At 34.6% G+C, this 26,323-nt stretch overlaps 1 protein-coding gene across 1 annotated transcript in view; it reads left to right on the forward strand.

The window, feature by feature from the left end:
* DYNC2H1 (dynein cytoplasmic 2 heavy chain 1) overlaps positions 1 to 26,323 on the forward strand; it is a 142,836-nt gene that overhangs the window by 63,054 nt on the left and 53,459 nt on the right. The window contains exons 67-80 of the mRNA XM_058800623.1: positions 247 to 366; positions 3,062 to 3,196; positions 3,955 to 4,098; positions 5,731 to 5,820; positions 7,819 to 7,884; positions 9,906 to 9,956; positions 11,417 to 11,494; positions 12,639 to 12,770; positions 14,140 to 14,212; positions 16,846 to 17,006; positions 18,900 to 19,025; positions 22,038 to 22,148; positions 23,688 to 23,843; positions 25,770 to 25,845. Coding sequence (XP_058656606.1) covers positions 247 to 366; positions 3,062 to 3,196; positions 3,955 to 4,098; positions 5,731 to 5,820; positions 7,819 to 7,884; positions 9,906 to 9,956; positions 11,417 to 11,494; positions 12,639 to 12,770; positions 14,140 to 14,212; positions 16,846 to 17,006; positions 18,900 to 19,025; positions 22,038 to 22,148; positions 23,688 to 23,843; positions 25,770 to 25,845 — 1,519 coding nt within the window. The remainder of the gene's footprint in view (positions 1 to 246; positions 367 to 3,061; positions 3,197 to 3,954; positions 4,099 to 5,730; positions 5,821 to 7,818; positions 7,885 to 9,905; positions 9,957 to 11,416; positions 11,495 to 12,638; positions 12,771 to 14,139; positions 14,213 to 16,845; positions 17,007 to 18,899; positions 19,026 to 22,037; positions 22,149 to 23,687; positions 23,844 to 25,769; positions 25,846 to 26,323) is intronic.

The raw sequence follows: 26,323 nt of genomic DNA on the forward strand, positions 1-26,323 counted from the left end.
TATTTGCTATGAAAAAAGTTTTTCTACACTAACAAGGGGCTTAGAATGGGATGCGGATGAGATGTTGATAAGTAAGCTATAATTCAAAATGTGAAGCATAGATAACCATATGGATTTCCTCCTTCCTCTGGAGGTATGGAATTGGCATCATGCAATGTATACATGAAAACTGACCCCTCTTGAAGTGGAAATGCAAAAAAAAACCCCAAAAAAATCTTCTTTTTTGTTTTCTCTCTTTGTTTTTAGCTTTTGGCTTTAACAATTCAGCATGAAAAGCCTGATTTGGAAGAGCAGAAGACAAAGCTATTACAACAGGAAGAAGATAAGAAGATACAGTTAGCTAAACTTGAGGATTCTCTTTTGGAGGTAAAACAAATTTACCTCTTTAATATCTGTTAGATCAATAAGATGATAATCACATTATTGTTATTTGAGTGGAGATGCTGGAAGTGTTGGAATAATGAGCTGTCAGGATTTTTGATTAGAAAAAAAAAAGGCATTATTGGCCTGGACCTGTTGGAAGAATAGAGTAGATAAGAAAGTACGTCTGTTATGAAACTGTAGTATTCAATACATTAAGCAGTTTCATAGTTAAATTTATTAATTTGGTGAGATAGATTCAGGCTGATTTAGGTTGATTAGAAATTTAAGTAATTTTAACATACCAAGAAGAGAAAGCTTTATTAAAAATTATACTACTTTATTTTGAAATTATGAGTTTTTAAAAAAGCCACACTTTTAAGCCTGTGAATCATATCAAGTGACTCTTTCTCAAGTTGAGAAATGATCCTGTGTTGTGAAAAAAGGAAAAAAATCCCCCTACAAAATGGAAGAATTGCTGAGACATTTAAAATTTTAAACCTCTACAGTTGTTTCCTATTAGCAATGAGTTGTAATATTCTTTACAGTAAACATTCCCTGTCTTGCATTTAAAATTAAAGTTCTCAATTTCCAGTTCATCTTTTTATTTTATTGAAAGTATTTATGCTCAGAAACATCTGTTCAATTCTCTAAAAAAAGGTAGCTTCCAAGGAAGGGCTGTTTTATTTTTTGATTATTTCTAGCCATGGATTTCACAGAAATTGTACTTCATGCTTGTAAGAATGGATCCTTGAATCCTGTCTTTCGGAAAGGTCAGAGATGCAGGGAGATTGACCTGGTGCCCTAAACCCTCAGTCTGTAGCTAAGTCGCAGAACTTTGCAGTGTTGAGTGCAATGGATTGGCATAAAATAATAGTTTTGAAGATTAGACTGGCCCACAAGAAAGCTGGAGAGGGGCTTATTACAAGGATATGCAGTGACAGGCCAAGGGAGGAATGGCTTTTAAAGAGGGAAGGTTTAGTTTAGATATTACAAGGAAATTCTCTGCTGGGAGGGTGGTAAGGCACCATTCTTCTGGGAACAGGTTCCCCAGAGAATGTGGAGATGCCTCATCCCTGGAAGTGTTCAAGGCCAGTTTGGATGGAGCTTTGAGCAACCTTATGTAGTGAGGGTCATCCCTGCCCATGGTAGGAGAGTTGGAACCAGATGGTCCCATGCAATCATAATTCTATGATTAATAGCTCAGTTTTAGAATTTTGTACATAATTATTTTATGTGATTTGAATTTCGATTTACTGTCCCTATTGAACTCCCTATTAATTCTCAAATACTAAGGTCAGCCCTTTCTTAAAACTCTGATGGGGTAGATTTCTCTTACAGGAAGAGAGAAACTTGCTCTCCAATAAAATTTCATATCCAGATTTGACCATTTTAACACATATTGTCTACCAGAAGCTGAGGATTCAGAGAGACAACAAAGCAAATTACACTTTAGAACACACTTTTTATGGAATCTTGGAACTCAAAAATCTTTTTTATTTATCTGATCTGAATTATTGAGTACAAAACTTAAAGAAGTTGATGCCTAAAGATATCTGCAACAAAAAGCATCTGAGTAATTACAGCAAGGTTGATTTCAATTTTGGAATTCTTGTTAGCTAGTTATCCTGAAATCAGGATACTCTTTGACCCTGAAGAAAAAAACCTAAGGCTCAGTGGAAACTGGCAGGTGGACTTCATTATCAAAGAAGTCAATGTTGGATGAGGTCTGGCTAAATTTAAGTTAATCTTAAAGTAACATTTCCATTCTCTCTGAAGTACTGTACTGATTTCCTTCTAAAAGCCTCAGAGTAATGACATGGGTGCTGTCTCATAGCTCACAATATGATTCCTCATGGATGAACTGGGCTATCTGAAAAAGCAGATGATCCTTTCCTAAACTTGTTTCAGGTAGAGAAGTAGGTATATTCTACTACTCTAACTGGTGAATCTGTGCTTCCAGATATTCTAAAATGATGTCCTACAGGTGGTTGCTCAGAACTGATTTGACTGACAAGCAACCAGTTTTCAAAATAAGTATCTTTATGTGTATTTACTGAAGGTTAGTAAAAAACCTTAGATATATGTGAACTATTCAAGATTTTCCCACTTCTTAGAAGTGAGATTAATTTCTTAATCACTTAATTTAATGAGGAGAACTCAGGAAAAATGTGGGGCAATCCTAAGGATTTTAAAGTGATCTTTGATTATGAAACTTAAATTGTTCACCTTGTGTAATGTGAATATTCATATTTTGTAATGTGAATATTCATCTCAGTTGGAGATGAGAGTTCTATGAGAACTGGAATGCTTTTGAAGGAAAATGAATTAATGAATGACTGAGTACAGGAAGGTTTTACAAGTAGCCAACTTCAGGTTAAACAAGAAGTTAAACACAAGAAAGAAATACCTTATCTGTATTTACCATGGGAATATTAGTTCCTAAGACTCTAGTCATAGAAATCATTTTCAAAAGCCTGCTGGTTTCAGAATACGGCAGTCTGGATTTTTGGAATATGTTCTTGAGCTGTATTTTCCATACTTCTTTAAAAAATGTCTCAGTTTTTGGAGTGACTATCAGTTTTCAAAAGCTCTTGAGATGCATTCAATGATTCAGAAATGCATACAGATCAGAAAGATAGCTTCCAAAATGGTTTACAGGATTTTTTTTAATGTAACATAAATGACTTACTTTTTCCAGACACTTGCCACATCACAAGGCAATATACTAGAAAATAAGGATCTGATTGAGTCTTTAAATCAAACTAAAGCAAGCAGTGCACTCATCCAAGAATCACTGGCTGAATCTTCCAGACTTCAGAGTTTCCTTGATAAGGTAGAAGAATATTTTAATCTTTAAAGTACTGTTTTTCTCCTGCTAAAAATATTCATCTTTTATCTAGAGAAGATACGTACATCCATGGGGTTATAGGATGAGGAGCATATTATATTAGTTCTTTTTGGGTAAATGATATTTTGGATATGAAAGTACATGCAGTATTTTCAGTAATTAAAATGTTTTGTTTTGTATATGCTGAGTACTTACACAGTTTAAAGTCTGCCAGTTTGAACTAAAGGAATTTTGGCAAGTAATGGATTTTGACTTTATTTTTGTCATCCACTGTTGCAAACATTATAGTTCATGTGGGTGTTTTTGCTTAATATGCCCCTTGCTATTGGAAAAGTTTAGATAATTGCTGGTGCTATTCATCTGACATCCTGTTTTTGTGACAGATTGCAGAGTTTTCTTCTGTGTTCTATTTGTTTATTTTAAAATTTCCCATTGAATTTTGAGATGTGATCTGTGGTGGGAAAAGATCTTAGTGCCCTAGGGATTAATTTCCAACATGTTCTTCATAATTTAAAGGATTTTTTTTGATAAAAATTTTTTCTTCCAATTTTGAAATCTCAATACAGTGTTGAAGTCTGGAGTGCTGATCCCTCAGTTTGAAGGCTTGGAAAGGATTCTGTTTTCTAAATCAGTGGGAGTCATGGGAATATTTTCTCGGTGGGCTGAGTAAATGTTTATGCAATAATCAGTAGGTGGCAGTAATGCACCTGGCTTTTTTATGTGTGTGTTGTTTTCCTCCACAGGAGAGGGATGCCTATCTTCCTTTGGCTGAGAGCGCTAGCAAAATGTACTTCATTATCTCTGACTTGTCCAAAATTAATAATATGTACCGCTTTAGTTTGGCGGCGTTCCTGCGGCTTTTCCAAAGGGCTCTGCAGAGCGAGCAGGTATTTGCTCTTCTCCTGAAGCTGCTAATGCTGCAGAAGTGTCCATCTGCTTTGATCCTTAGAATTTATTAGTCAATCTGGACGTTTTTTTAAAAAAGCTTAGAATAGCTGATGATGAAGTGTATAATAAGTAGTGATGCTGACCTGTTGTGCTTTAGATGTTCAGAATACAGGCATATGGACTTATAAATTATGTTGTATATAAATCCCAGAATTTCTCTACCATCTGAAAGCAAAGTGACTCTGTGATTTCAGGCTTGTTCTTTGTCTATGGCAAATTAGGAAAACAAAGGCTGATTATAAGTTTACTGAGGGCTTTATTTAAATAAATTAATGATCTGAAATGTTAATAAAGCTAATTTTATCAACAAGGGGTAGAATAAGAAAATCCTGTATTTCTACCTGATTCATTTACCCGAAGGAAGGTCATACCTTTATCTACTTTTTTACAGTCTGTAAGCATGCCTGCAGCCTGTCCTGTTTAAAATGTATTTTTTATTCTTCTGTGTTCTTAGGCCAGTATATTCTTATTGAAGCAAAAAATGGATTTATCCCTTGTCACCTCACTCCTTAGATCAAAATACCCACACTGAGTAATAGTGTATTTTCTTTTTATTAAGCATCTCCAAAATTCTTCATATTTCTCTTTGTTTTTACTTAGAAAGTCATTCATCAGCCTTTCATCATGTTTCCTTTGGATTCCCCTTTGTTCTGGCATCTGTGATTACAACTCTCCTTCAGCTCCAGTCATTGCTAGGAACACAGTTCTGACTATGTGAACTGGCCCTCTTTGAAGTTCCTATTACTTCTTTTCCACAACATGATGTTTTAACTTCTTGTTCTTACTCACATTCCTTCATAATTTTTTTCCTGCCTGTAATGTTACCTATTTAAAGCTCAACTTCTGGTTTTGTCTTTGTTACTTGCTTTCTTTTTTCCTTCTCCTCTATCCAATATTTCATGCCAAGAAATCTGTTAGACATGGGAAAGGCATTAGGCAAATCAGTTGCACAAATGCCCTTCTTAAATTCGTCTCTTCAAATTCCAGCATGGTGGAAAAGAAGTTATACTACCTGTAACACACTCCCTACCCCCCAGTCCCTTTCTTCTTTTGTCCTGTCTTTCAAATTTTTTCCTGTTAGAATTATTTTTTCAGTCTATGAGCTTTGAAGAACAGTGTACACTTACTGTTTTCTACAGTGTTCTTTTCAATTGGGCCAGATTTGACCAGAAGTTTATTAACTACATTTAAGATCAACATACTTGTTTAGTAGTATTAAATATAGTAATTCAATTAATAAGCAATTTTTTATCAAGTGACAATGATGAGATCTTAATGATTTTGAGGTTAGGAGAAGGAAACGTACTCTCATTCTCAGTGTATTTCTCCTTTTACACAAAGTTTTATCATGTTCATAGTCAAAATATTCAATGCCAAAATATTCATTTCTTAATACTTCAGCATGAATTTCCTATTTAATCATTGATAGCTGCAGATGAATTTAATATGTTTTTAGAACTAGTGTCATATAGATCCCAGATTATTTGTGTCATTTTGCTGAAATTTACAAAGTATGTGGAAATTTTTTTACTTCCAGGGGAATTTTTGAAATCTGAATTTTTTTTTTTTAGGATTCAGGTAATACTGAGGAAAGAATCAAGCTGCTTATTGGCTCATTGAAACATACAGTGTATGAATACGTTTGTCGTTGTTTGTTTAAGGTAAGATTGTATTTTTCTGGCTTTTATACAGTGCACTGGGTTTGAAAGTTTTCTTTCAGGAGCTCACACTTGATCTATTTCAAATAACAGTATTGTGTAATAGATACAAAACATTATCAATAATTAACATGCTAAATGCAGACTTAAAATCAGTATATGACCAAATTAATATTGCTGATGCACATTTCTCCACAGAGCTCTACCTCTCTGCCTCATTCTGGCTTCAGAGTCAGACATGGGCATCACAGTTTTCTGAGCACTCATTTTGTGTTTGCTCTTATTTCTTGCATTCCTAAATATAAGGTTTTGTGTGATTATTTGGGAATTTTTTGTATTTTGGTTTGGTTTGTTTTAAAAAGAAAACAAAAGTGGGTTTGTTAGGTTGATGTTTGGACTTGGTTATCTTAAAGTTCCCTTCCAACCTAGATGATTCTATGTTTCTAAAAGTCCTACATTGTGATATTCGCCTTTTTATTTTCGTAGCCAAAGGTCTCCCTGCTACCTTTTTTGTTTCTGTCTGTTCCTTGTTCTGCCTCAAAAAAATGTTCTTAATGTATTTCTTCTTTATTTCAGTCAGATGTCTTTTCACTTCTTACTTTCTTACTGAAAACCTAGGGAAACTAAGCCTTTGATTTTTAGTTTTAATTTTTACTTACGCATTAAACTGTCATAGCAGGAGGTGTTTGTCTCACAGTACCAGGCTGAAGGAAGCACAGTAGATCTGCATATATGGTTTGAGCAGTACAAATCGCTCAAGTCTGTGGTTTGATTTGTGACAATGGAGAGAGCTTGAAAATTCTACACCACCTCCTACCTCTGCCCCCCAATCTAGCAATGCTGTATTGAAGATATAGGAGTGGCAGTTCTTTCTAAGGGGTTTTGTTTATCAAAGTCCAAGTGGAATCTCATGAAATAGTCTCATAATAATTAAGGTTTGTCTTTGAAGTCATAACTATGTGAAGCCTTCCACTAAGCCTTCCATTACACCTTGTGAATATGGAAGGTAGCAATTTTTATATGTAAGAAGAGTAGAGAGTTCAAGTGCAAGGCAGAGAAGAGATTTCTAGTAGGAAAGATTTTAAGTGTGATCAGACTGGAGTTTAGAAAATACTGAAAATATGTTTACTGGTACTGTTGCAGCTTCAAACTAATGGTCCCTCCAGTTTACTATTGTGTTCTAATAATGGAGAGAATAAATAAACTCTTCACACCATCCACAATTCACTGCTAATTCTTCCTTTTATCCATGAAAATTTTAAAAGACTGCTGTGCCATTGAGTCTTTACTAGTGTCTTCATAAACAGTATAGCTTATATGAGTTCATACCCTTTGAAGCATGTTGGAATGAAAAAGAAGGATTTTGTCTGTCTGTGGACGTTATTTATGTGTACATAGGCTTCATGAATGTTGCTAAATGAAGTGGTGCCAAGAAATTTACCTGAGCACTTGAACAGGCCCATCTTCCCTCTTTAATTTGTTTAAATGTTCAAATGTTCAAATTTGTTTAAATGTTCAAATTTGTTTGATTTGCTTAAATTTGTTTCAAAGCTGGTTTGGTCTAGGCTACTTATTGTTCTTCTAAACAATTCTTGTTCAAATTTTGGATATTAGATCATCCAGGGAGCATCTCAATAGGCAGTTATGATATGGATTTGCTTGCAGACCTTGTCTGAGAAGATGAAAAAGTTAAATGGTGTGGTTTGTTCACAATGTTGTATGATGCTCATGTTTATCAATAAAATGAGAACTACAGTGCCTTGCAAAACTTGATTTTACTTCCTAGTAGGGGCCTCTTTGCCCTCCACTCCACAGCCCACTTTGAGTTAGTTTTTGTCTCTAATTTGCAAAGGGATGTAGCAATTTTGCATTAGGATATATGTCACTAAGTCATTACTATGGAATTGGAGGTGTTTTTCTAAAGAAATGTTACTCATAAAAAAGAACTGGAAATAGGACTTTTCCTGAGTATATAAATACATTTTACTGCTTTTATTTCAGGCTGATCAGCTAATGTTTGCTCTACATTTTGTACGAGGAATGCACCCTGAGCTTTTTCAAGAGAATGTAAGTGCTAAAGAAGAAAATCCCCAAGTATTTTACTCAAACTTTATATGAAGAGTAAATAAGTAGATAAAAAGTTTTTGTCAGCAAGTGTAGGACTTAGTTGTGGTTGTCTGTAGTGTAGTCAGATTAATCCTATATAGTCTGCCCTCAGTGAAACAGTATGCCATAATTGATTTAATAGAATTGTTTAAACATGGCTGATTATACTGAGTCAAGACACATTTAATTATCTAAAGTACCTCCATGGAATGGAGAGACAGAACTATGGCTTTCTGTTCTAGAAGCTGGAGATCAGAAGAGACATCAAATGATAGTAGATGTCAGTTCAATAGAGTCCATTATAGAGGTAAACATCAGATAATACATTTGAAGGAAGTAATGAAACTTGATTATATGAAATATATGAGCTTAAGGTACAAGGTTCAAAACAAGTTGTTTGGAACCCTCCAATGAAGAAGTAGTTTCATTGTAGACATATGGATTGACAAAGCAATGATGTGGCCTTATAAAAATAACTCATTTGTTAGCAGAAATATATCCTGGCTGCTCTTCATTATCCAAAGTTTGCTGTTTGATATTTATTATTTTATTTGAGCTTCTGAAAATAAGTTGCTTTATCTTTCTTGAGTTTCTAAAGTCATGAAGGCAGCAACCTGGAAACAGTTTTCTGACTAAATTAAATCCTGGCTTCTGAAGTGTTTGTAAAGTACAGCCCTAAGTGTTGGTTTCTATTGTTAAGCATGCATTTCCATCAGCTATTAGAGCTCTTAGCTTAATCTAGGTTACATATAATGCATATTTCTACTGTATCTGAATTCTCAAGAGTGAAAACAGGCAAATAATAGCAATAATTTTTTTACTTCTCTTAAAGGTAAAAGTTATTTTCATTAAATTGTTAAGAGAAAAGTGCTTGTAGAAAATATTTAGTGAAGAAAATGAAGCTGAAGTGGTTATTCTTTTGAAATTATTTCTTCTAAAGCTTTTAATGTGATGAGACTAGGAGTTGCTTAATATGCTGCTAGAGAATTTAGTATTCTAAGACCCTGTCCCAAAAGAATTGAACCTTCTTCACTTAAGTATTTTTTTGCATAGCGATTTGAAATTTATAGTACAACTTCAGCAATATGCCTTAGAATGCCTTGGTTCTCAGTAAGGACATTCTCTTTCTGAATCAATATGTATAGATTTTTCTGAGGTAGTTTTATATTGTGTGTATATTGTGTTTCTTCTTTTCATAACAATATTGCACAAACCAAAAAATGCTCCATGCGTTTTTGTGTGCACAAGCATTTTCTTTGTAACTGGGAGATGAGCATCAGTTTGTAAATGAAAGAGGGAGCCTTTTCAAGACTCAGTGAGACTGATGGATGCAAAATATTATGCTGGGATTTATATCAATCGACTTTTAAATGTCTGATGTTACTATTCTCTTTAATAAAAAATCTTCATCATAGAATATAGGTATTATTTATGCAAAATTTCAATACTTATGAAGAATTTTTGGTCTGTTTCTTGCCACCTCCAAATACAGGATTATGTGATTTCTAGTGGTTTTAAATACTTGTCTAAACGACTTAAAATTGTCTTTCTTGATACATATATGAAGTCTAAAAGTTTTAATCATACATAAATTCAGTCATGCTTTCTATAGTTACCTGTTCTGTGTGGGCTGCTGATGCCCCACCAGGCAGGACGTGTGCCCTTGCCAGCCACATTTGCTGCTTCCTGATAGTCTGTAGATGGGCAGTCTGGGTAGGAACTGTGGATGCTGAGAAAGTGTAGAATTTCCCCTTTGCTTTTTTTTCTTATAAAGCAGTGCAGCCACTTAGCTTGAATTCTGCAAAAGGACTTACATTCTGGTAGCATCTCTTAGCAAGACATTAAAAAATGTCTTGGAACTCTTTCAGAATCCAGCATTTAATTTGCTTATCTTCCTACTCTGTCTACATGCTACTACATATTAATCTTAGTTCTTAAAGGTGTCTTGTGACTTATCTGAGTTGTTCATTTATTCCACCCAGGAATGGGAGACTTTTACAGGTGTGATCATTGGAGACACAATCAAAAAATCAGTAAGCTACATTTACTTTCATATTTTGAAATAAGGAACACTTTCTTTAATCCTGAAAAGTTAAAGTTTTATTCTTACTGTGTTGTTTAATTAATTGTATTCATACATTAAAGAAAAAAGTAACTTTTCGCATAGTAATATAAAGATATAAATTTATTAAAGAATTTTTGAACATGGCAAATAGTTTTTTTTAATTTGAATATCTTTTTGCCTTTGTTGTGTATTTTCTTTTATTTTTTCTGTGACCAGGATGGCAATTTGAAATTGCATGTTTGAGGACGTTTTCAGCCCTCTTCTGTAACTAAAATCAGTATTTCTAAATCCCTCCTTCTCCCAGAGTCATGTATGTGTTGTACTTTAGGTACATTTTCTCAGGCAGCTGGTAGCTAAAATGATCCTTGAAATCCAGTTTCTCTAGCCATTAGAAGGCTCAACTACAGGCTTTGCATTTCAGTGTGACTGCAGAAGTCCCCCTTCATCTGTCTGGAGTCACTGTAATTCATTTAAATGTCTGTGAACTGAGTGATTGTCTAGTATTTCTTGCTGTAGGCCATTTTCAAGGAATGTGTGATCTGATTGTATAATGGAATTTAATACCAGTCTTACCTCTACCCTATCTAAGGCACAATCCATAGGTTTTGGAAAGACTGTGCTTGTGTGCCCTTCAGCCCAAATGGAATGTATATTGCAGACCCATGTCAAATTTATTCTTACAATCACTTCCAAATTTCCTAGTTTTGTTTCTCAGACTTTGTAACTCATGGCTGAGATACCCTTTCACAAAAAAGCTTCTCTTTTTCTCTGCTGAGCATTTAAGATTCTCTTGAAGTTTCTCATTCCTTGAGAGATCCAAATGCATTTCCATGCAGAGACTCCTCAGACTAGTTAATGTGTACTGTAAGATCTTTTAATAACAGATGATGTAGTGAATCCAGAAATTCCACTGGAGCTTAAACAGTGTAGTTCATCCTTAGCACTTCCTCCATGCCAAACATCTAAAGAGCAGAAAAATAGAGCTGTTGCCAAATTACCAGTGCAGAGATGTTCAGGTGTTTGGCTCTTTGTGTGAAGAACCATCTTCATGATTGTGAATATGTGCAATGGAGTTGTTTTTTGAAGCCAGTTTCTCAGAGTGCCTATGCAGATAGCCAATCATTTGTGTCACTTGTTATTAGTAAAAAATTACTTAGAATTGAGAATGTTATAAGGATGCTCTAAATGGATAAAGTATTTTCAAGCTCAAGTAGCTGAGCGAGTGTTAATGTGAACATTATGTCTCGTATTTAAATATTTTGGTAGCTTTTTTGTTATGCCATTTATGAACTTAGCAAAAAACAGCGGAAAGATTGCTGTTGTGAATGTTTTTATTAAAAAACATGTATTTCACAACCTTATTACTGAATATAGTGTTTCATAAAAGATTGTGTAGCTTACATGTGTGATATAACTTGCTTCCATAAGGATTCACAAAGAAGTGCTCGTGACCAGGTTCCCTCTTGGATAGAACAGGACCGAGTCTGGGCAGTAGCATCTTTGAAGGTATACATCATATGGTCTCTTGAATTTAAATTTAAATAACTTTGGTTTTGGCAGATGGCAATCTGGACATGAATACTCAGATATCTATTTGTCAGAACAAAATATTTTGTTGTTTTAAGCTGTTTATTCTATTTTCCAGGAACCATGGCTTAATATATAGTTGCCTAAAAAAGACCAAATGTTTTTTGGTTTTCATTTTAATCTCATTTTTCTGAGCCTTTTTCATGAACATTTCTACCCTGTCTGTAATGAATTTCAATGCATGTGAGTGAACTTGTCATCTTACTGATACTAGAAAATACTGCACAATTCTACAATTTTTATAGGCAGGATGATAGAAGAAAATTGCAAACAATATTTAGTTGTGGATTTCACTAGTGTAATGACTTTCACAAATCACTTCATATTGTATTAAAAGCCATAAACTGTTGATTCAGAAATTAATATACTCCTCATCAGATTTCTCTGTACATCTTCATAGGTGTTATAGAGTTTGTGATTGCTCAGACTGAACTAAAACAAAAGCTCTTTCCTGCATTGGTCAATGTTGAAGTCCTGTGATTCTGAAGGGTACTAAAGGAAAATATTAGTCCTGAAATTCTGTCTTAGCCTCTTCTCCTCCTGCATGTAGCTCAGCAGCAAGGAAAAAAACATTGACTGCTCTTTGGCAAGGATGCCTTTTGCTAAACCCAGAGTTCACTATTTAATTTCTCTTTAACCAGAAATCAAGAATAATCACAATAATTTTGTGGCAAGCATAATAGTTAGAGGTTTAAACAAACAAACAGAACTTGAGTAACTGAGTGAATCAGTAGCATGCACTGATAGCAAGCCATTACTGATACCAGATAGCAGATATTATTAGAGGAAAGGGCTTAAAGGTAAAGCCCAAAGTTTAAAATCAAAGAACCTTAAGGTATAAAACTAAAATTAGAGTGCAAATATAGATTTAGTCTTTCCAGGGAACAGGTAAACAAGTGGTTAATTTTAAAATGTACTCTTTTCTTCCCTAACTCCAAGGATAAAATTGAATTTTGTGATTTGCCAAGGAGTGTTCATAATGATATTTGGAAATAAATTAAAATATACAATGCCCAAATGGCTATTCTTCTTTACAGTTAAATCTACAATATTTGTTTCGTAGCTTTCACTCCCAGGTCTCTATCAGACACTTTGCTTTGAAGATGAAAGTCTGTGGCGCACTTTTTCTCAGAGCTCTGTATGTGAACAAGACTTTCCGTCTGCTGTTGTACAAAGAATGTCCTTGTTTCAGCAGGTAATCTTTCCATTCATTATATTAATTATGACTTCACCAGTGAAAGTATATTTTACATCCAGGCCTGATTGAATTATAAGCAGTGACAGTATCTACATTGTCCTGCAGTTTAACTTGGGTTTTTTTTGGTTTTTTAATCTAAGAATTCTATATTTTTTTACTATAGTGCATATTATTTCTCTGTTATCTGATTCTTTTTAGTGTTGATATATTAGCAACAACTGAGTACACCCTATCAAGTAACAAATTCTTTAGAAATATTCACAGAATTAATTTTATGAATATGTATTAAAATTCTTTCATGGTTGCTACTTGTTACTGCGGTATGTGTCAGCTTGTTGAGCATCTTACTTCACTGAATGTGCAAGCTCACACATCAGACACAAAGTGCAGTAGCCACCTCTGCTTCTATAGAATAGAAGAAATGAAAAATGACTTCTGAAAAGCTGGTGCTAAAGAACACACCAAGAATATGAGAAAGGCAAGTTCCTTCCTCAACCTGAAGGTTGGTTTCCTCTGGAAGAGAAAAATATAAACACTTGTGTTTGTGGAAAAAGATGTTGTTACTTACTTTCAAATGATGCTGTGATTTTCTTTTGAAGTTACTTTATATGAAAACATCCAGAGAAATGATGGGGTATTTGACAATGTAGTTCCATGTTGATTGGCTCTTAGCTACTGTCTATTTGGAGTTTTTTGTGGAGGAGGGAAATTTCTGAAATAGCATGGATGCAATTTAGGAACAAACCCTTTTGGAAAGGAATTTTTCTGAGTCATATTTGATTCAATGAAATGCTGAAGACCACTTCTTATGTCTGCAGTGTGTTGTCAGAAAATGTCTGCTTTTATCCGAAAGTAAATCTGGAATGATCAGTGCATCTTGTTTCTTGTACAGAAAATATTAAGAATTTTATGTTTATGAAATGTATTGAAATTACATTGTTAGATTGATATGCCACTCATAAATTAGTTTGAACTGAAACCAGAAATATTTCTATTCCAAGTAGGACATTGCTGCCTCTATATGTGCACAGAATTTAGATGCTAGTATAAAGCTAAGTGTGCTTTCTGTCATTCTAGCTACCCACATAGCTACTTTTCTTCTAAAATATTGTAGAAAAGTTTGTAGCTTACAAGTAGACATTAGGTATAGATCTATCTTCTGATTCTGTTAATAGAACAAACTACTTAGAAAAGGACAATTACAGTCAATTATCTTGGAAAGCAATGATCAGATAGCTGTAGATATTCAGAGAAAATAACTTTGTTCTGAAGATAAATTCAAAGAATTCATCCTTCTTATAAGAGTTCTGCGTTTTAAATTATCACTATATATAACTCATCTCCTCTGAATATATTTTATTTTAAGGTACTTGTGATCCAGGCTGTCAGACCAGACAGACTACAGAGTGCCATGGCTCTTTTTGCATGTAAAGCCCTAGGTAAGTTAAATTTCCACCAGGGTATTTCTGCACAACAATTAAATAGGATTTTTTGTCCTACGTTCCGCTTTTGTATTATAGTTCTCATGGAATCCCTAAGTTTTAGTGTATGAAAATATACTGTAAATGGTTTGCTAATTTTGTTCTTGTAAGATATTCTTATAAGTGCTTTTAAAATGGTTTGGTTTATTCTGCACAGTGATTGAAAATATAATAAAAAGATCTGTCGAACTCTTTTAATTCTTGAACACTGGAGTAATCAAGAAAGGAGGATAACTGGTTTTCTCTAAGTTTTACGCTGCAGCACTCTCCTTAAGACTCAGATTTTCCATAAATATTATTTTATGTAATTTACCATTTAAAGACTATTAGGTTTGATATTTTATAAATTGAGTCTTAAAATATTATTTCATTAATATCAGTCATTTTTGTAGAGCTCTTGGTCTGTAATACTTTTTACTGTCTGTTTAAAAATACACATGATTAGCGTGGTTCAGTGCTACGGTTGTCTATTTATTCTAGTCAGTCAATTTCCTCTCTCATATCTATTATATCCAAAGTTTGAAACCAGTATGCCAAATAACCTTTATATTGCAGTACAGCACACAAAACCCTTCCTTCAGTTTTTAGCAGTTTTGAGTGTCTCATCAAGGTAAGCACTGTAAGTTTTAAAAGTCACTTTATCTTACTCCCTTATGCTGTCTGTGGACATTATTTGTTGCTCAAAATTGGCTCCATATCTGTCAGCCAGACTGGGATTGTCAGCATTAAGGTATAGCTTATCTGTCAAACATTATTAGTAGATAGAGAGGGTATGTGGGTCATGGTGACATGGCCCATGCTGACAATGCCCCTGCCTGCTGGACTCAAATGACAAGAGTGATCTACAGTGTGTGTGGCTCAAAAACCAGCAGAGACCTGAATGCAGAGTAAATTTATTTGCTTGCTTAATGTCTTCCAAATCTTAATGTATTACATAAATTACTTGTGTTGGGGCCAGTTCCTTGGAGGAACGCTGCACAAGGGACTGTTTTTGATGAGTGAAGCTACAGCCTCACCAAGGAAGGCAGAATACCATGGACTCCATTTGGGTTTTCAAAACCAGTAAATCATCCACAAATTAGCCACAGATTTTTCATGTGTGTCAGTAAGATTGGAAAAATCCTGACTAGCACTTTCTAACCAATAAAAAACATCATGCTTGTATGAATATTTTTTCATCGTTTTTTTTCTGCATTGTCTTTTTGAGTGTCCTTGCCCTGAAACAACTTAAACAAACTGTTTCACATAGTTCTAAAGGGAGCCATTAAATTTCCAATCTCATTTGGCAGCTTTCCTGTGAGAAAAAATGAATTCCAAAAGAGCTGTATATCCTAAAAGAAAGCCTTTCAATTCTGTTTTATCCAGACCTTTTTTTTCTTTTCTCACCTTTTACCTATATTTTGAAATTTATGGGTGAAGAGAGAGTAAAATAATTTCTTTTGAGGATAATGTTCATAATTTTCTACTAAGGTATTTTGTAACACCTGATGCATGCTTATTTCTTTATTTTACACGCTATACACAAATACACCATTGTAACAGCCTTCCAGTACTTAAAGGGGCTCACAAGAAAGCATGTAGTAACAGAACAAGAGGGAACAACTTCAAACTGAAAGAGAGTACATTTAGATTAGATATTAGACTGAAATTCTTTCCTGTGAGAGTAGGGAGGGACTGAAACAGATTTCCCAGAGAAGTTGTGGATACCCCATCCCTGTAAGCATTCAAGGCCAGGCTAGACAGGGCTCTGAGCGTCTTGGTCTAGTGGAAAGTGCCTCTGCCCATGGTGGGGGATTGGAACCAGATGATTTTGAGGTCTCAATAGAAACTATTCCATGATTCTATGGTACAAATGATATGGCATTGTTCTATGTGCAACATTCAATAGCTCAAGTCTGAAAACAGACTGCATCCTCAAGGAAGTGTGTATTGCATCTTTTTAGTAGTTGTGGCATAGATGTCACTGATTTGGGCTCTTCTGTCTTAGTCTATGTTCTGCTTTCCTGTTGCACCCAATGCTACATTGGTTAAGTGCTGCTCTAAAGATGCATGAAAATATGTGGTCAACACTATTTAATTTATGAATCAGTTATACATGTATCTTTGGCCTCATGTATAAATACCTTGCCTTTACTAGGTCAACATTGTAGACATTTAAGTTGTATATTAGAACAAAAAATAGATGTAAGTAATCACAGTACCAAGAACTGTGTAAGCCGGATAGTTAAGGCTCTCAAAGCAGTAAAGAGAGAAGTTCTGCATGTGGACATACACACTGCAATGACTTTTAGCAAATAGCATAGCTTCTCACTCCACTCCTCTCCTCTCTTTTTGTATGTTTTCCTCAAGACTACACTCTAAATAAAGACTGCAGTTTGTCAAACTGGAAATCCAGAAATATTTTTCTTCTCAGTATGGGGTGCCTAATACCTACCTGCATGTTGTAAGGATATTTTCTTCATTTTCAAACTGGTTTTATGGTGTCTCATGAACAGAACTCTTGACAGCCAGATGAACTCTTAAGTGGATAATGAAGCACTCCATCATGTATAGTCACTTTATTTCCATAATAATTCTAATTCTAATTACAGGAATAAAAGAATTATCTCCATCACCTCTGAATATGAAACGTCTGTATAAAGAGACACTGGAAATTGAACCCATCTTGATAATAATTTCTCCTGGTGCTGATCCTTCTCAAGAATTACAGGAACTTGCCAGTGTTGAAAGAAATACTGAGTGCTACCATCAGGTCAGTCTTAGATAAGTGTAGTGATTAAAGCCCACAATATGTAAAACTTTGTAGTAATATCTGTTTTACTTTGTTTTCCAAGAAAGTTAGTAAGTAAAATCATAGTTTGGTGTCTGTGCTGTTTTGTTGTTCCCACCTGTCTTGACACTAACTTCTCATTCCACTGGCAAAATGGACTGGAGAAGGGACACACATTAGTCATGCTCTCAAAAGCAGAATCCAAATAAGAAACATTCCTCCAGTGTGGAGAAGGAAAAAATGAGAAGATGGATGGAAAAGAACAAAAGAGGCTGAGAATTGTTTTACGTGCTGCAGCATCATCTTTCTTGGTGTGGAGTAACTGAAGAAAACAAAAACCACTAAAACCTAGACTTCATAATCTCCTCTGCTTATAGGATTTGCACATTTCTTTCTTCGATAGAAAACACAAATTGCGTCTTCAGTGCTTGTGAATAGTTAGGTATTTCATTAAATTCTGTAAAATATTTTGAGATATTTTACATCCTTGAAGGTTTCCAGGAATCCACTGGACAAAGCCTTTAGTTCCTGATTTAATCTTTCATACCTGGCCCTACTTTGAGCAGGAGATTGGACTTGATACCTTCCAGGATCCTTTCCAATTAAAATTATTATATGAATCAAGTGGTTTCCTAATATTCCCAATGCACAGTACCAATATGCTTTATAACTTTCTCAAAAATATTATTTCCTTCTGTCATTTGACATATTAAGGGGAGGGAAGTTGTTATCTAGCTGATAACTGGTTAGCATAGAAATGGAAAATGTCGAGTTTAATGTTGCTTTTAAATAGTCCTTGAAATTGTTCCTTTCCTGGAACATAAACTGGTATAATATATTTTTCCCATCAAACTGTAAATATTTAGATCCTACTGCTATCTTATCTAGCTGTGAACATTGCAGAACGCATATTTCTTACTCTGCCACATCGATTTTCATGTTTATCTCTAAATATCCTTTGGATAAAGTCCAATATGTTGGAGTTTCAAAATGCAACATAGTATGGTATTCAGTTAAGGATCAGGATTCAAAGTTAAATCACTTGAAAGTTGTAACACTAATGAGAATATTTTTTGGTTTTTTTCCTACACTTTCTCGTCTAATTTGAATAGAACATAAAAGATAGAATTTTCTTCTCTGCTGATAAATTTCTCACATGGGATAATGAAAAGAGTGCTAAATTTGTACTGTCTGCTACTGTATTGCTAGTGACTTTCGGCTGTCTTTTTTTGGCTATTTTCAATTATTTTAAGATATTATGGACAGTTCTACTTAGTCAGAGAATCAAAATACCAGGATAAGACCTTTTGCATTGGCTGAAACATCTTTATTTTCAACTTGTTTGGTTCAGGGTTTTTTGTTGTCGTTATCTTCCAAATAGATTGTAAGGTAGAACTAATGTGGTACTATAAAAAGTGAAGAAAGGAGTATATGTTAAACTATTCATATATCCCAGCAAAATTGAGTATTTCTCTTCAAATGGAGTACTCCTAACTTCTAGCCAAAAGAAACTTAGTTCTCATTTCTCTCTTATATTTGCAGTTCTGCAGTAATGCACTTTAGTCATTGTTATTTAAATTACTTTTTGACTTCCCAGAGAATATAATCACTGTCACCGAGTGATGTATGGTTTTTTCCATTAAAAGACTAGGTAATGTTGTTTGTACAGAAACTGGCTAGATAAGTTGCAAAGAAGAACTTGTTTTCCTTAATCTTTTCCCTACTTTAGTAACCTTTAACATTAGAGAAAATTCTGGTTGTCTTTAGCACTCTTTTTTTTTAAAGTATGTATTCCTAACTTGAAAGCATGAAGTTGTATTTAACTGTTAAATGAGGTATGAGAGATTCTTGATACAACTGTGTCTGTCATTTCAGATTGCCATGGGCCAGGGCCAAGCTGACCTGGCTATTCAAACTTTAAGAGAATGTGCTCAGAATGGAGAATGGCTGTGTTTGAAGAACCTGCATCTCGTTACATCTTGGCTTCCTGTATTGGAGAAGGTGAGGGTGAATAGAGAAGATGATACGGGAAACCAGACAAAATTAGTATGCAACCTTTTAGAAGCATTTCAGGCATTTCTATGGTGATGTTTAAAATTGCAGTTTAAAAATATACTTTTGGGGTTTTCTCAGTTGTGAATAAGGTGAACTGCTTCAGATCTAAGCAGCTCCCTTCTTTGTGTGAGTGCTTTAATTTTTGTACAATGTACAGTATTTCTACCACAGTGAGTGAGCAAATGCCCCAGTTAGGACTTCTGGTATTTTATGGGATACTACCCATGTTTTTTCATGAACCATGAATCTACGTGTGCTTGAATTGAAATTTTCCCCCCTTAGTTCTAGGGCTTTCTTTTTAGTAGTTTTTTTTTTTTTTTTTTTTTTGAAATGTAGACTCAGGCTGACTCACTAGGAGGTTTTTGCTAATTTGAAATTAAAATGTCTCATATTTTATAGAAACATGCACTTTTGGCATATAAAATCACTAACTTGCTAATTAAAATTGATTTTACATGATATACTTTTCATGAACATCACCATGAAATCCTCAAAAGAAATTCAGAAGAAAATCATGGAATTCCTTCAACAGTTACTACAGTCTTAATTTTCCAGTTTTCAATTATTTTTGTAAAGCATAGTCCATGGACGTCAGCTTGGAGTCTGTCATTGTCTCACAGTAACCACGTGGCACGTACCTTCAGCATTCCTATAATCCATTCTGAAAAAATGGACAGGCAAAGCAAGATAAAATTGATATGTTTGTCATGTAGTCTGAACAAGGCAGTCAACAGTAATGAAATATTTGTAAGCTCCTTACTGAATACAAAATTTCAGATCTTGTAAGTATTAAAATATGGATATATGTGTCAGGAGGGTCTTATTCTTTCCACATGAACGTAATACTGAATGTGTTAAACTTCTTGCTGAGCTTAATATATACTAAGATCTGCTGATGTTTGAGTCTGCACATCCCCTTGCCTGTTTTGCATACCATTAGCAAGTGTGAGGCTATGTAATTCTTACATTTGAACATCCTCTCAAGGGACTGCTGCATATTCATAAGTCAGTTCCATCCAGGTACAGAAATTCAGTTCTACAGTCTTTGAATGTGGACCCAAGTGTACCACAGCGAGGTAGATTGAAAATGGCCTAATTGAGTTACTCAAAGAGTTACTTTCAGCATTAAAAAATCCAGTTGGAGCCAGTCATCAGCATTGTGCTCTAGGCATTGATACTGTGACCAACATTGTTTAACATCCTAATTAATGAGGTGAATAATGGAACAAAGTGCATCCTCAGCTAGCAGAGATGATAAAAAAACTGAGGGAAATGATTGATGTAACAGATGAGTGTACTTTCCTTCAAAAGGACCTTGATAGACTGGAGAAGTAGGCTGACAAGAACCTTGTGAAGGTCAGCAAAGGGAAATGGCAAGTGCTTCCCATGAGAAGAAGTAACTTCAGCCACCCAAACAGTGTGGGGACAAACTGTCTGAAAAACAGCTTGGTAGAAAAGGTCTGGGAGTCCTGGTGAGTGAGAAGGGGACCATGAGCCAGCAAAATGACTTTGCAGCAAAGACTACTGGCATCCTGGGCTGTTTTAGATAATGCTGTCAGCAGGTGGAGGGAGGTCGTCCTTCCCCTCAGCACTGGTGAGACACTCCTGGAGTTCTGTGTCCCCTACTGGGCTGGCCAGTGCAAGACAGACATGGACATACTGGAACTAGTTCAGTAAAATGCTGCAAAGGTCCTGAAGGAACTGGAGCCTGTATCATACAAAGAGAAACCGAGAGAACTGGGACTGTTCAGCCTGGGAAAGAGAAGCCTCAGAGGGAATCTTAGAATTTTGTGTATTGGCTGATGGGAAAGAATAAAGGAGACTGAATCAGACCCTTTTCAGTGGTATCCCATGGCAGGACAAGAGATCATGGGCATAAACTAAAATACAGGAAATACTATTTAAATATATGATAAAGCTTACTTTAGTGTGAGGGTGGTCAAACACTGGTACAAGTTGCCTAGAGAAGCTACCGAGTCTCCATCTTTGGAGATTCTGAAAACCTGACTGGCTACAGGTTTGGGCAACTTGTATCTGGCTCTGTTCTGAGCATGGAGTTGGACTAGGCAGCCTCTGGTAGTTCCTTCCAAGCTTCACAATTCCATTATACTGTGTACCACTTATAGTTGTCATTTTACTTAAGTAGCTGAACAAGTAACAGTTTTTCAGATTATTTTCTTTACTAAAAACACTGAAAACAAAATGATAATAATTATGGTCTAGAGATTATCAGAATGAATGGCTTGTAAGAAAGTCTTTCAAGAGGTTTCTGAGCTAAATTTCTTCCAATACACATACACAAAACTCTTGACTTTGTTCTGAAACCACTTGTCAGGCAACTTTGGTGTCTGATGACGAATGTGTGGGTTTCAACTGAGCGTAAAGCACCAGCAGTGTGTTTCCATATATTCAATAATTATATATTTTTGTGAAGCCTTTATATTTGAAATAACTTTTGACAGTATTTCTCTTAGAACTCAGTTTTCCAATCTTCAGTTTTCTGTGAATCATGATACACGAAGGATTCATACAACAAATACTTGAAGAAAAAGAAATTAATATAGCTATACTGGTGTTGAAAGTCATTTAGATCTGTTGTTGATATGCAGCCCACATTGCAAGCCTTCATCATTTTTGATGTAGCCTTCTGGTGTTATTGTACTTAAAAGAAGTAAAGAACTGCTCTATATTTTTATGTAGTGAATTTAGTATCTAAGAGAAAGGTGCAAATATTTTGACACAGCTAGGATGAACTTCAGATTTGAGCACAGCAATGATATAGAATGTGTGGAGGCAACACATCTTGAACTATAACTTTATGTGTATAAGCAACTGTCGATTTTTTAAATAAACCTAACTTTCTAATCCAGGATATTATACTTTTGTAAATACTGTTCTATGTATAAAAACCCCCAATCACCTCAATGCCTATTTCAATATATAACATCTCTTTAATAGGAACTGAATACATTACACCCTCAGCCAAACTTTCGTCTTTGGCTTACTACGGAAGTTCATCCAAAGTTTACTCCAATTTTGCTTCAATCAAGCCTGAAAATAACTTATGAAGTAAGATCTGTCTGGAAAGCTTTTATTAGATTCTTACATTGAATGCACCTTGATGTATAACAAGTTATATGTTTAGATAGTATAAATGGTTTTACCTTATACTTCAATTACATGCAATACAAAAAATATGGGTTTACCTTGAAATATTATTTTTTCCTAGGTGCTTTTTCAAATGAAAGCATGAACTGAAAATAAGTTTACATCGGAGAGCTAGTTGTTCTGTTTTGTGCTCCAGGTTATTTTGTGCATTTAGTCACTTTTTCTTAAAAATCTACTCAAGTGTTGTTACATGGATGGAAAACAAGGAATTGCTCCTTGATGAATAGCCTCATCTGAAGATTACAGAATCCCGGTTTCTTTTCCCTTATTTTCCTTTTTGGCCTTAGAGCTTTATATTCATTGGACTCTTTCAACAAAAACTGACTCTCCTTCCATACAGCACAACATACAGTTAAAAGCCTTTTCTCAAAATTGAGAGCTTTGCATTTGAAATGGCTCCACTTAAGGAATAACTGGGACTAAATGGAAAGTAGTCTAATCATGAATGCACTTAAGCAGTGATGTCCAAAATGGAAATCATTAGTAGGAGTGCTTCTAAGTCTTCCATTGATAATGGAGTCTGGAGATTTTGCCTGCAGCTAATCCAGGAAACTTTGACCTTTAAGAGTCCAATGTTGCTGACTTTATAGAAGCTGAAATAGTTATACTTTTACATTGACTGCAGGTATTTTAAAGTTTTTGCAGTCCCTTCTTGCTTATATTGAGGTCTTTAATGGTATAGAAACTGCAATACTGTGTTACTCATTCCACTATCTTTGGAATAATTGGAACTTTGCACATATGTAATATTCTAAATAATTTTTTTCCCTTTCCAATTGTATTTAATATTTTGTTACCACATGATAGGCAATGACTTTGCAAATGGTATTTGATTGTTGTATGGTTGTAGTATGTTCTAATGTATGTAGAATGTTACCAATGAAGATACAAATATTAAAAAAAAGTCAATTTATTACAATATTTTGCAATTATTTGTCAGAAGCAACAGTGGTAATTTATGAAAACCCTAAAAGCCATTTTTCAAAAGAAAGAAAGAACAACAAATATTTTCAGAGATACAAAATTGTAGTTTCAATATCTTTAAAATTTATGTTTGTCTGCAGATTTGTAAATAATTTGAGAATGGCTGAGTGTTCAGTTGTTTTTACTTTTAAGCACTTTGGTTGTGGCTACTGCCTACACCTTAAATGCAGTTATTTCTAGTGCTTGTGAATATTACCTACCACTAAGTTATTTTAGTGTAGTACAGTCCTATAAGTTGGTTCTGGTTACCATTTCCTTCAGTATGTCTATTTTCACTATAGAATCATTCTGGTTTTAGGCCATTTATTACAAACTTTTTTTTTCTTGTTAAATTTTATTTTATTAAGTACTGTTTGTCATTTAATTAAGTTACAAATTCCAGTTTATAATCTAAGAAAATAGCACATAAAAATACCAGGTGTTCTGTCTTGAACAGTGTTTTTCCTTCCAATGCAGGCACCTCCAGGCCTCAAAAAAAATCTCTTGCGAACTTATGAATCCTGGACACCAGAACAAATCAACAAAAAGGGAAATTTGTCTAGAGCGCATTCTCTCTTCTGTTTAGCATGGTTTCATGCTGTATGCCAAGAAAGAAGAAATTATATCCCTCAGGTAGTAATTTATTTGCTATATTGTAAAAAATTTGCCCTATTTATTAGCTTTTATACTTAAAAGTATTTTTCATCACGTATATGTTGGGTCATATTCAGAAATGAGAAAAACTTCTGTATTTCTGCTGCCTTTATTGTCTCTGAATTCATTGCAAAATAAGATCCTGATAACCTCAGTTCTTGTCCCTCGGAAAATTGCTTCTGCCTCCATGGGGTTATTTTGTGATTTGTGGCCTAAGTGATACTGCTACAGAAGTGTGGAAAAGATTCTGTGAATCCTGTTTGCCTGGGACAGGCAAAAATATTATGGAAACACAGCTGAATGAAAAGAGACACTGGAGGGAAGGAAGAGATGACATTGTCTACAATTTCTTCATACAAACTCCTTCAAGGAGAAGGAAGAAGAAGGGAAATGATTAATTTCTTGCAAGGATTATAACGATTTTCAGAGATGCATTTTTACCTTAGCTAAATTTTTGATTAAAGTGAACATTTTTTCTGGCTGCAAGATGCTTAAATTAAGCAGACCAAAATAAACACCAAACAGCAAACTACTTTATGTCTTGTTTGTTTTCTTCTGTATAGACTAGATACGAAATTACTTTGTCATCTGAAGGATTTGATCTGGCATGTTTGAGAGTTTTTTGCTGGTTTTGACTTTGTGATTTTTTTTGAGGTTGGTTGCCTGTCACAACCAAAAAGGCTTTTGAATATGATGTTCAAGAAGTACAGTAGGTGAAAATAATTGAAGTGGTAAACGGAATGAATTCTCCTTTGTTCTTGTTCAAAATCATGTTCCTTTGGCACCAGTTTTTCAAGTAACACAAGATAGGATTGGTGCTCTCTTTAATTTAGCTGCACAAATGTGTATACAGTGATGAGTTTTTATTTCACAATTATTTTGTATTAACATTGGTGGACAGTAGCTAATCTCAGGTAGAAGCTCTTGCATTTTATAATGAATTTGAGTTGTTTTGGGTTCATGTACAGATCTGTCTTAAAACCACAGCATAGTACTGTTAGGCACATCTTTCCAGAGTATGACCTTCAGAGTGGCTGGCTGATAGTTTTTTGTGACCTGGGCAGCAGCTGCAGGCTTCACCTCAGGCTGTATTCATCTCACTGGACCGTGTGCATGTGGCTGACACATTTGCATTTCTCATCATGAATCATGTGCACTGTTGCTATGCTATCATCCATATGCAAAGTACACTGTAAAAGGATAGAGCAACAGGATATACCATTGAAACTTAGATTTCCTAAATGATTTCTCATTTGTCAGTATTTATTTACACTGAAAGCTTTTTGTGAGAATTACATACACAGTATGCATTCCTGCTACATAAAAACTAATGCCCCAAGAACAAAAAGGAGGTACAAACTGCAAATGATTGAAATATATATGGTGGTCAGCATTTTTATGGAAATAGTAGCAGTAATTAATAGATTTTTTTGGCAGACAATAAGTGACATGAATTAAGGAGTAAGGTGATGGGAGTATTTTAAAGACTGTATTTGAAGAATCAGTTCTATTAATGAAAATCCTGTCTGTATATTGAAATACAAAAAGTCCCTCAGAAATAAAATATTGTAATTCAATGCATGATCTAGTCTCAGATGTCAGCAAGTTTTAGTTGAAGTAAATATTGACGAGAAATAAAATAACCTTAAGTTTATATTTTCTATACTCAATGGATTCTGAGTTTTGTAAGTATATAAAATAAATGCACTGTTACAACTGAATTTTTTTATACTACTGCTATTTTATCTTTCAAAAAATACACTTTAGAGGACACAGGTTGATTCTTTTTTTTTCCTTAAGTATTATACAGCATTCAGTGACTACATGCTACTGGTATTTTACTTCATTATCATCTGTGATTAAATGATCACTTTATTAAATTCTTTGGGTTTCTTTTTATGATAGGGTTGGACCAAGTTTTATGAATTTTCTTTGTCTGATCTCCGTGCTGGTTTTGACATTATTGATGGACTCTTTGAGGGTAAGTCACTTCTTAAGGAAAGTCCCATTAGTAGGGATGTTGCATGAGGAGCTTTATCTTTCTATAACACTCATATAAAAGTGGAGATGCTGTAGAGCTCATCATCAGTAAGCAAAACTAGTAAAACAGAGTGAATCATAAATCCATTTTTTGGGTGATTGGGCAAACCAATTATTCTTGATGCCCAGGGACTATGCTGCTCAGCTTCTTGAGTCCAGAGGAAGAAATAGGAAATACAGGGCTGCCTGTAAGATGAAATCTTGTGTGTCTATTCTTTCTCAGTGTGAGTTCACCTAGATATTTAAAAAATGAATTGACTGTGAATTGAATATAAAAGAGTTCTTCATATTGAAACTCACTATTAGGTAGATCCCACTTCATTGTTCTGATAACCAGTGTAGGAATTTCTAATATCAGTTAATGTGGTAAAGGCATTATTTTTAACTCCTTGCATTTTAAATTTAGGGATATGTAGAGA

The sequence above is a fragment of the Ammospiza caudacuta genome, chromosome 2, assembly GCF_027887145.1.
Source record: "Ammospiza caudacuta isolate bAmmCau1 chromosome 2, bAmmCau1.pri, whole genome shotgun sequence".
NCBI lineage: Eukaryota > Metazoa > Chordata > Aves > Passeriformes > Passerellidae > Ammospiza > Ammospiza caudacuta.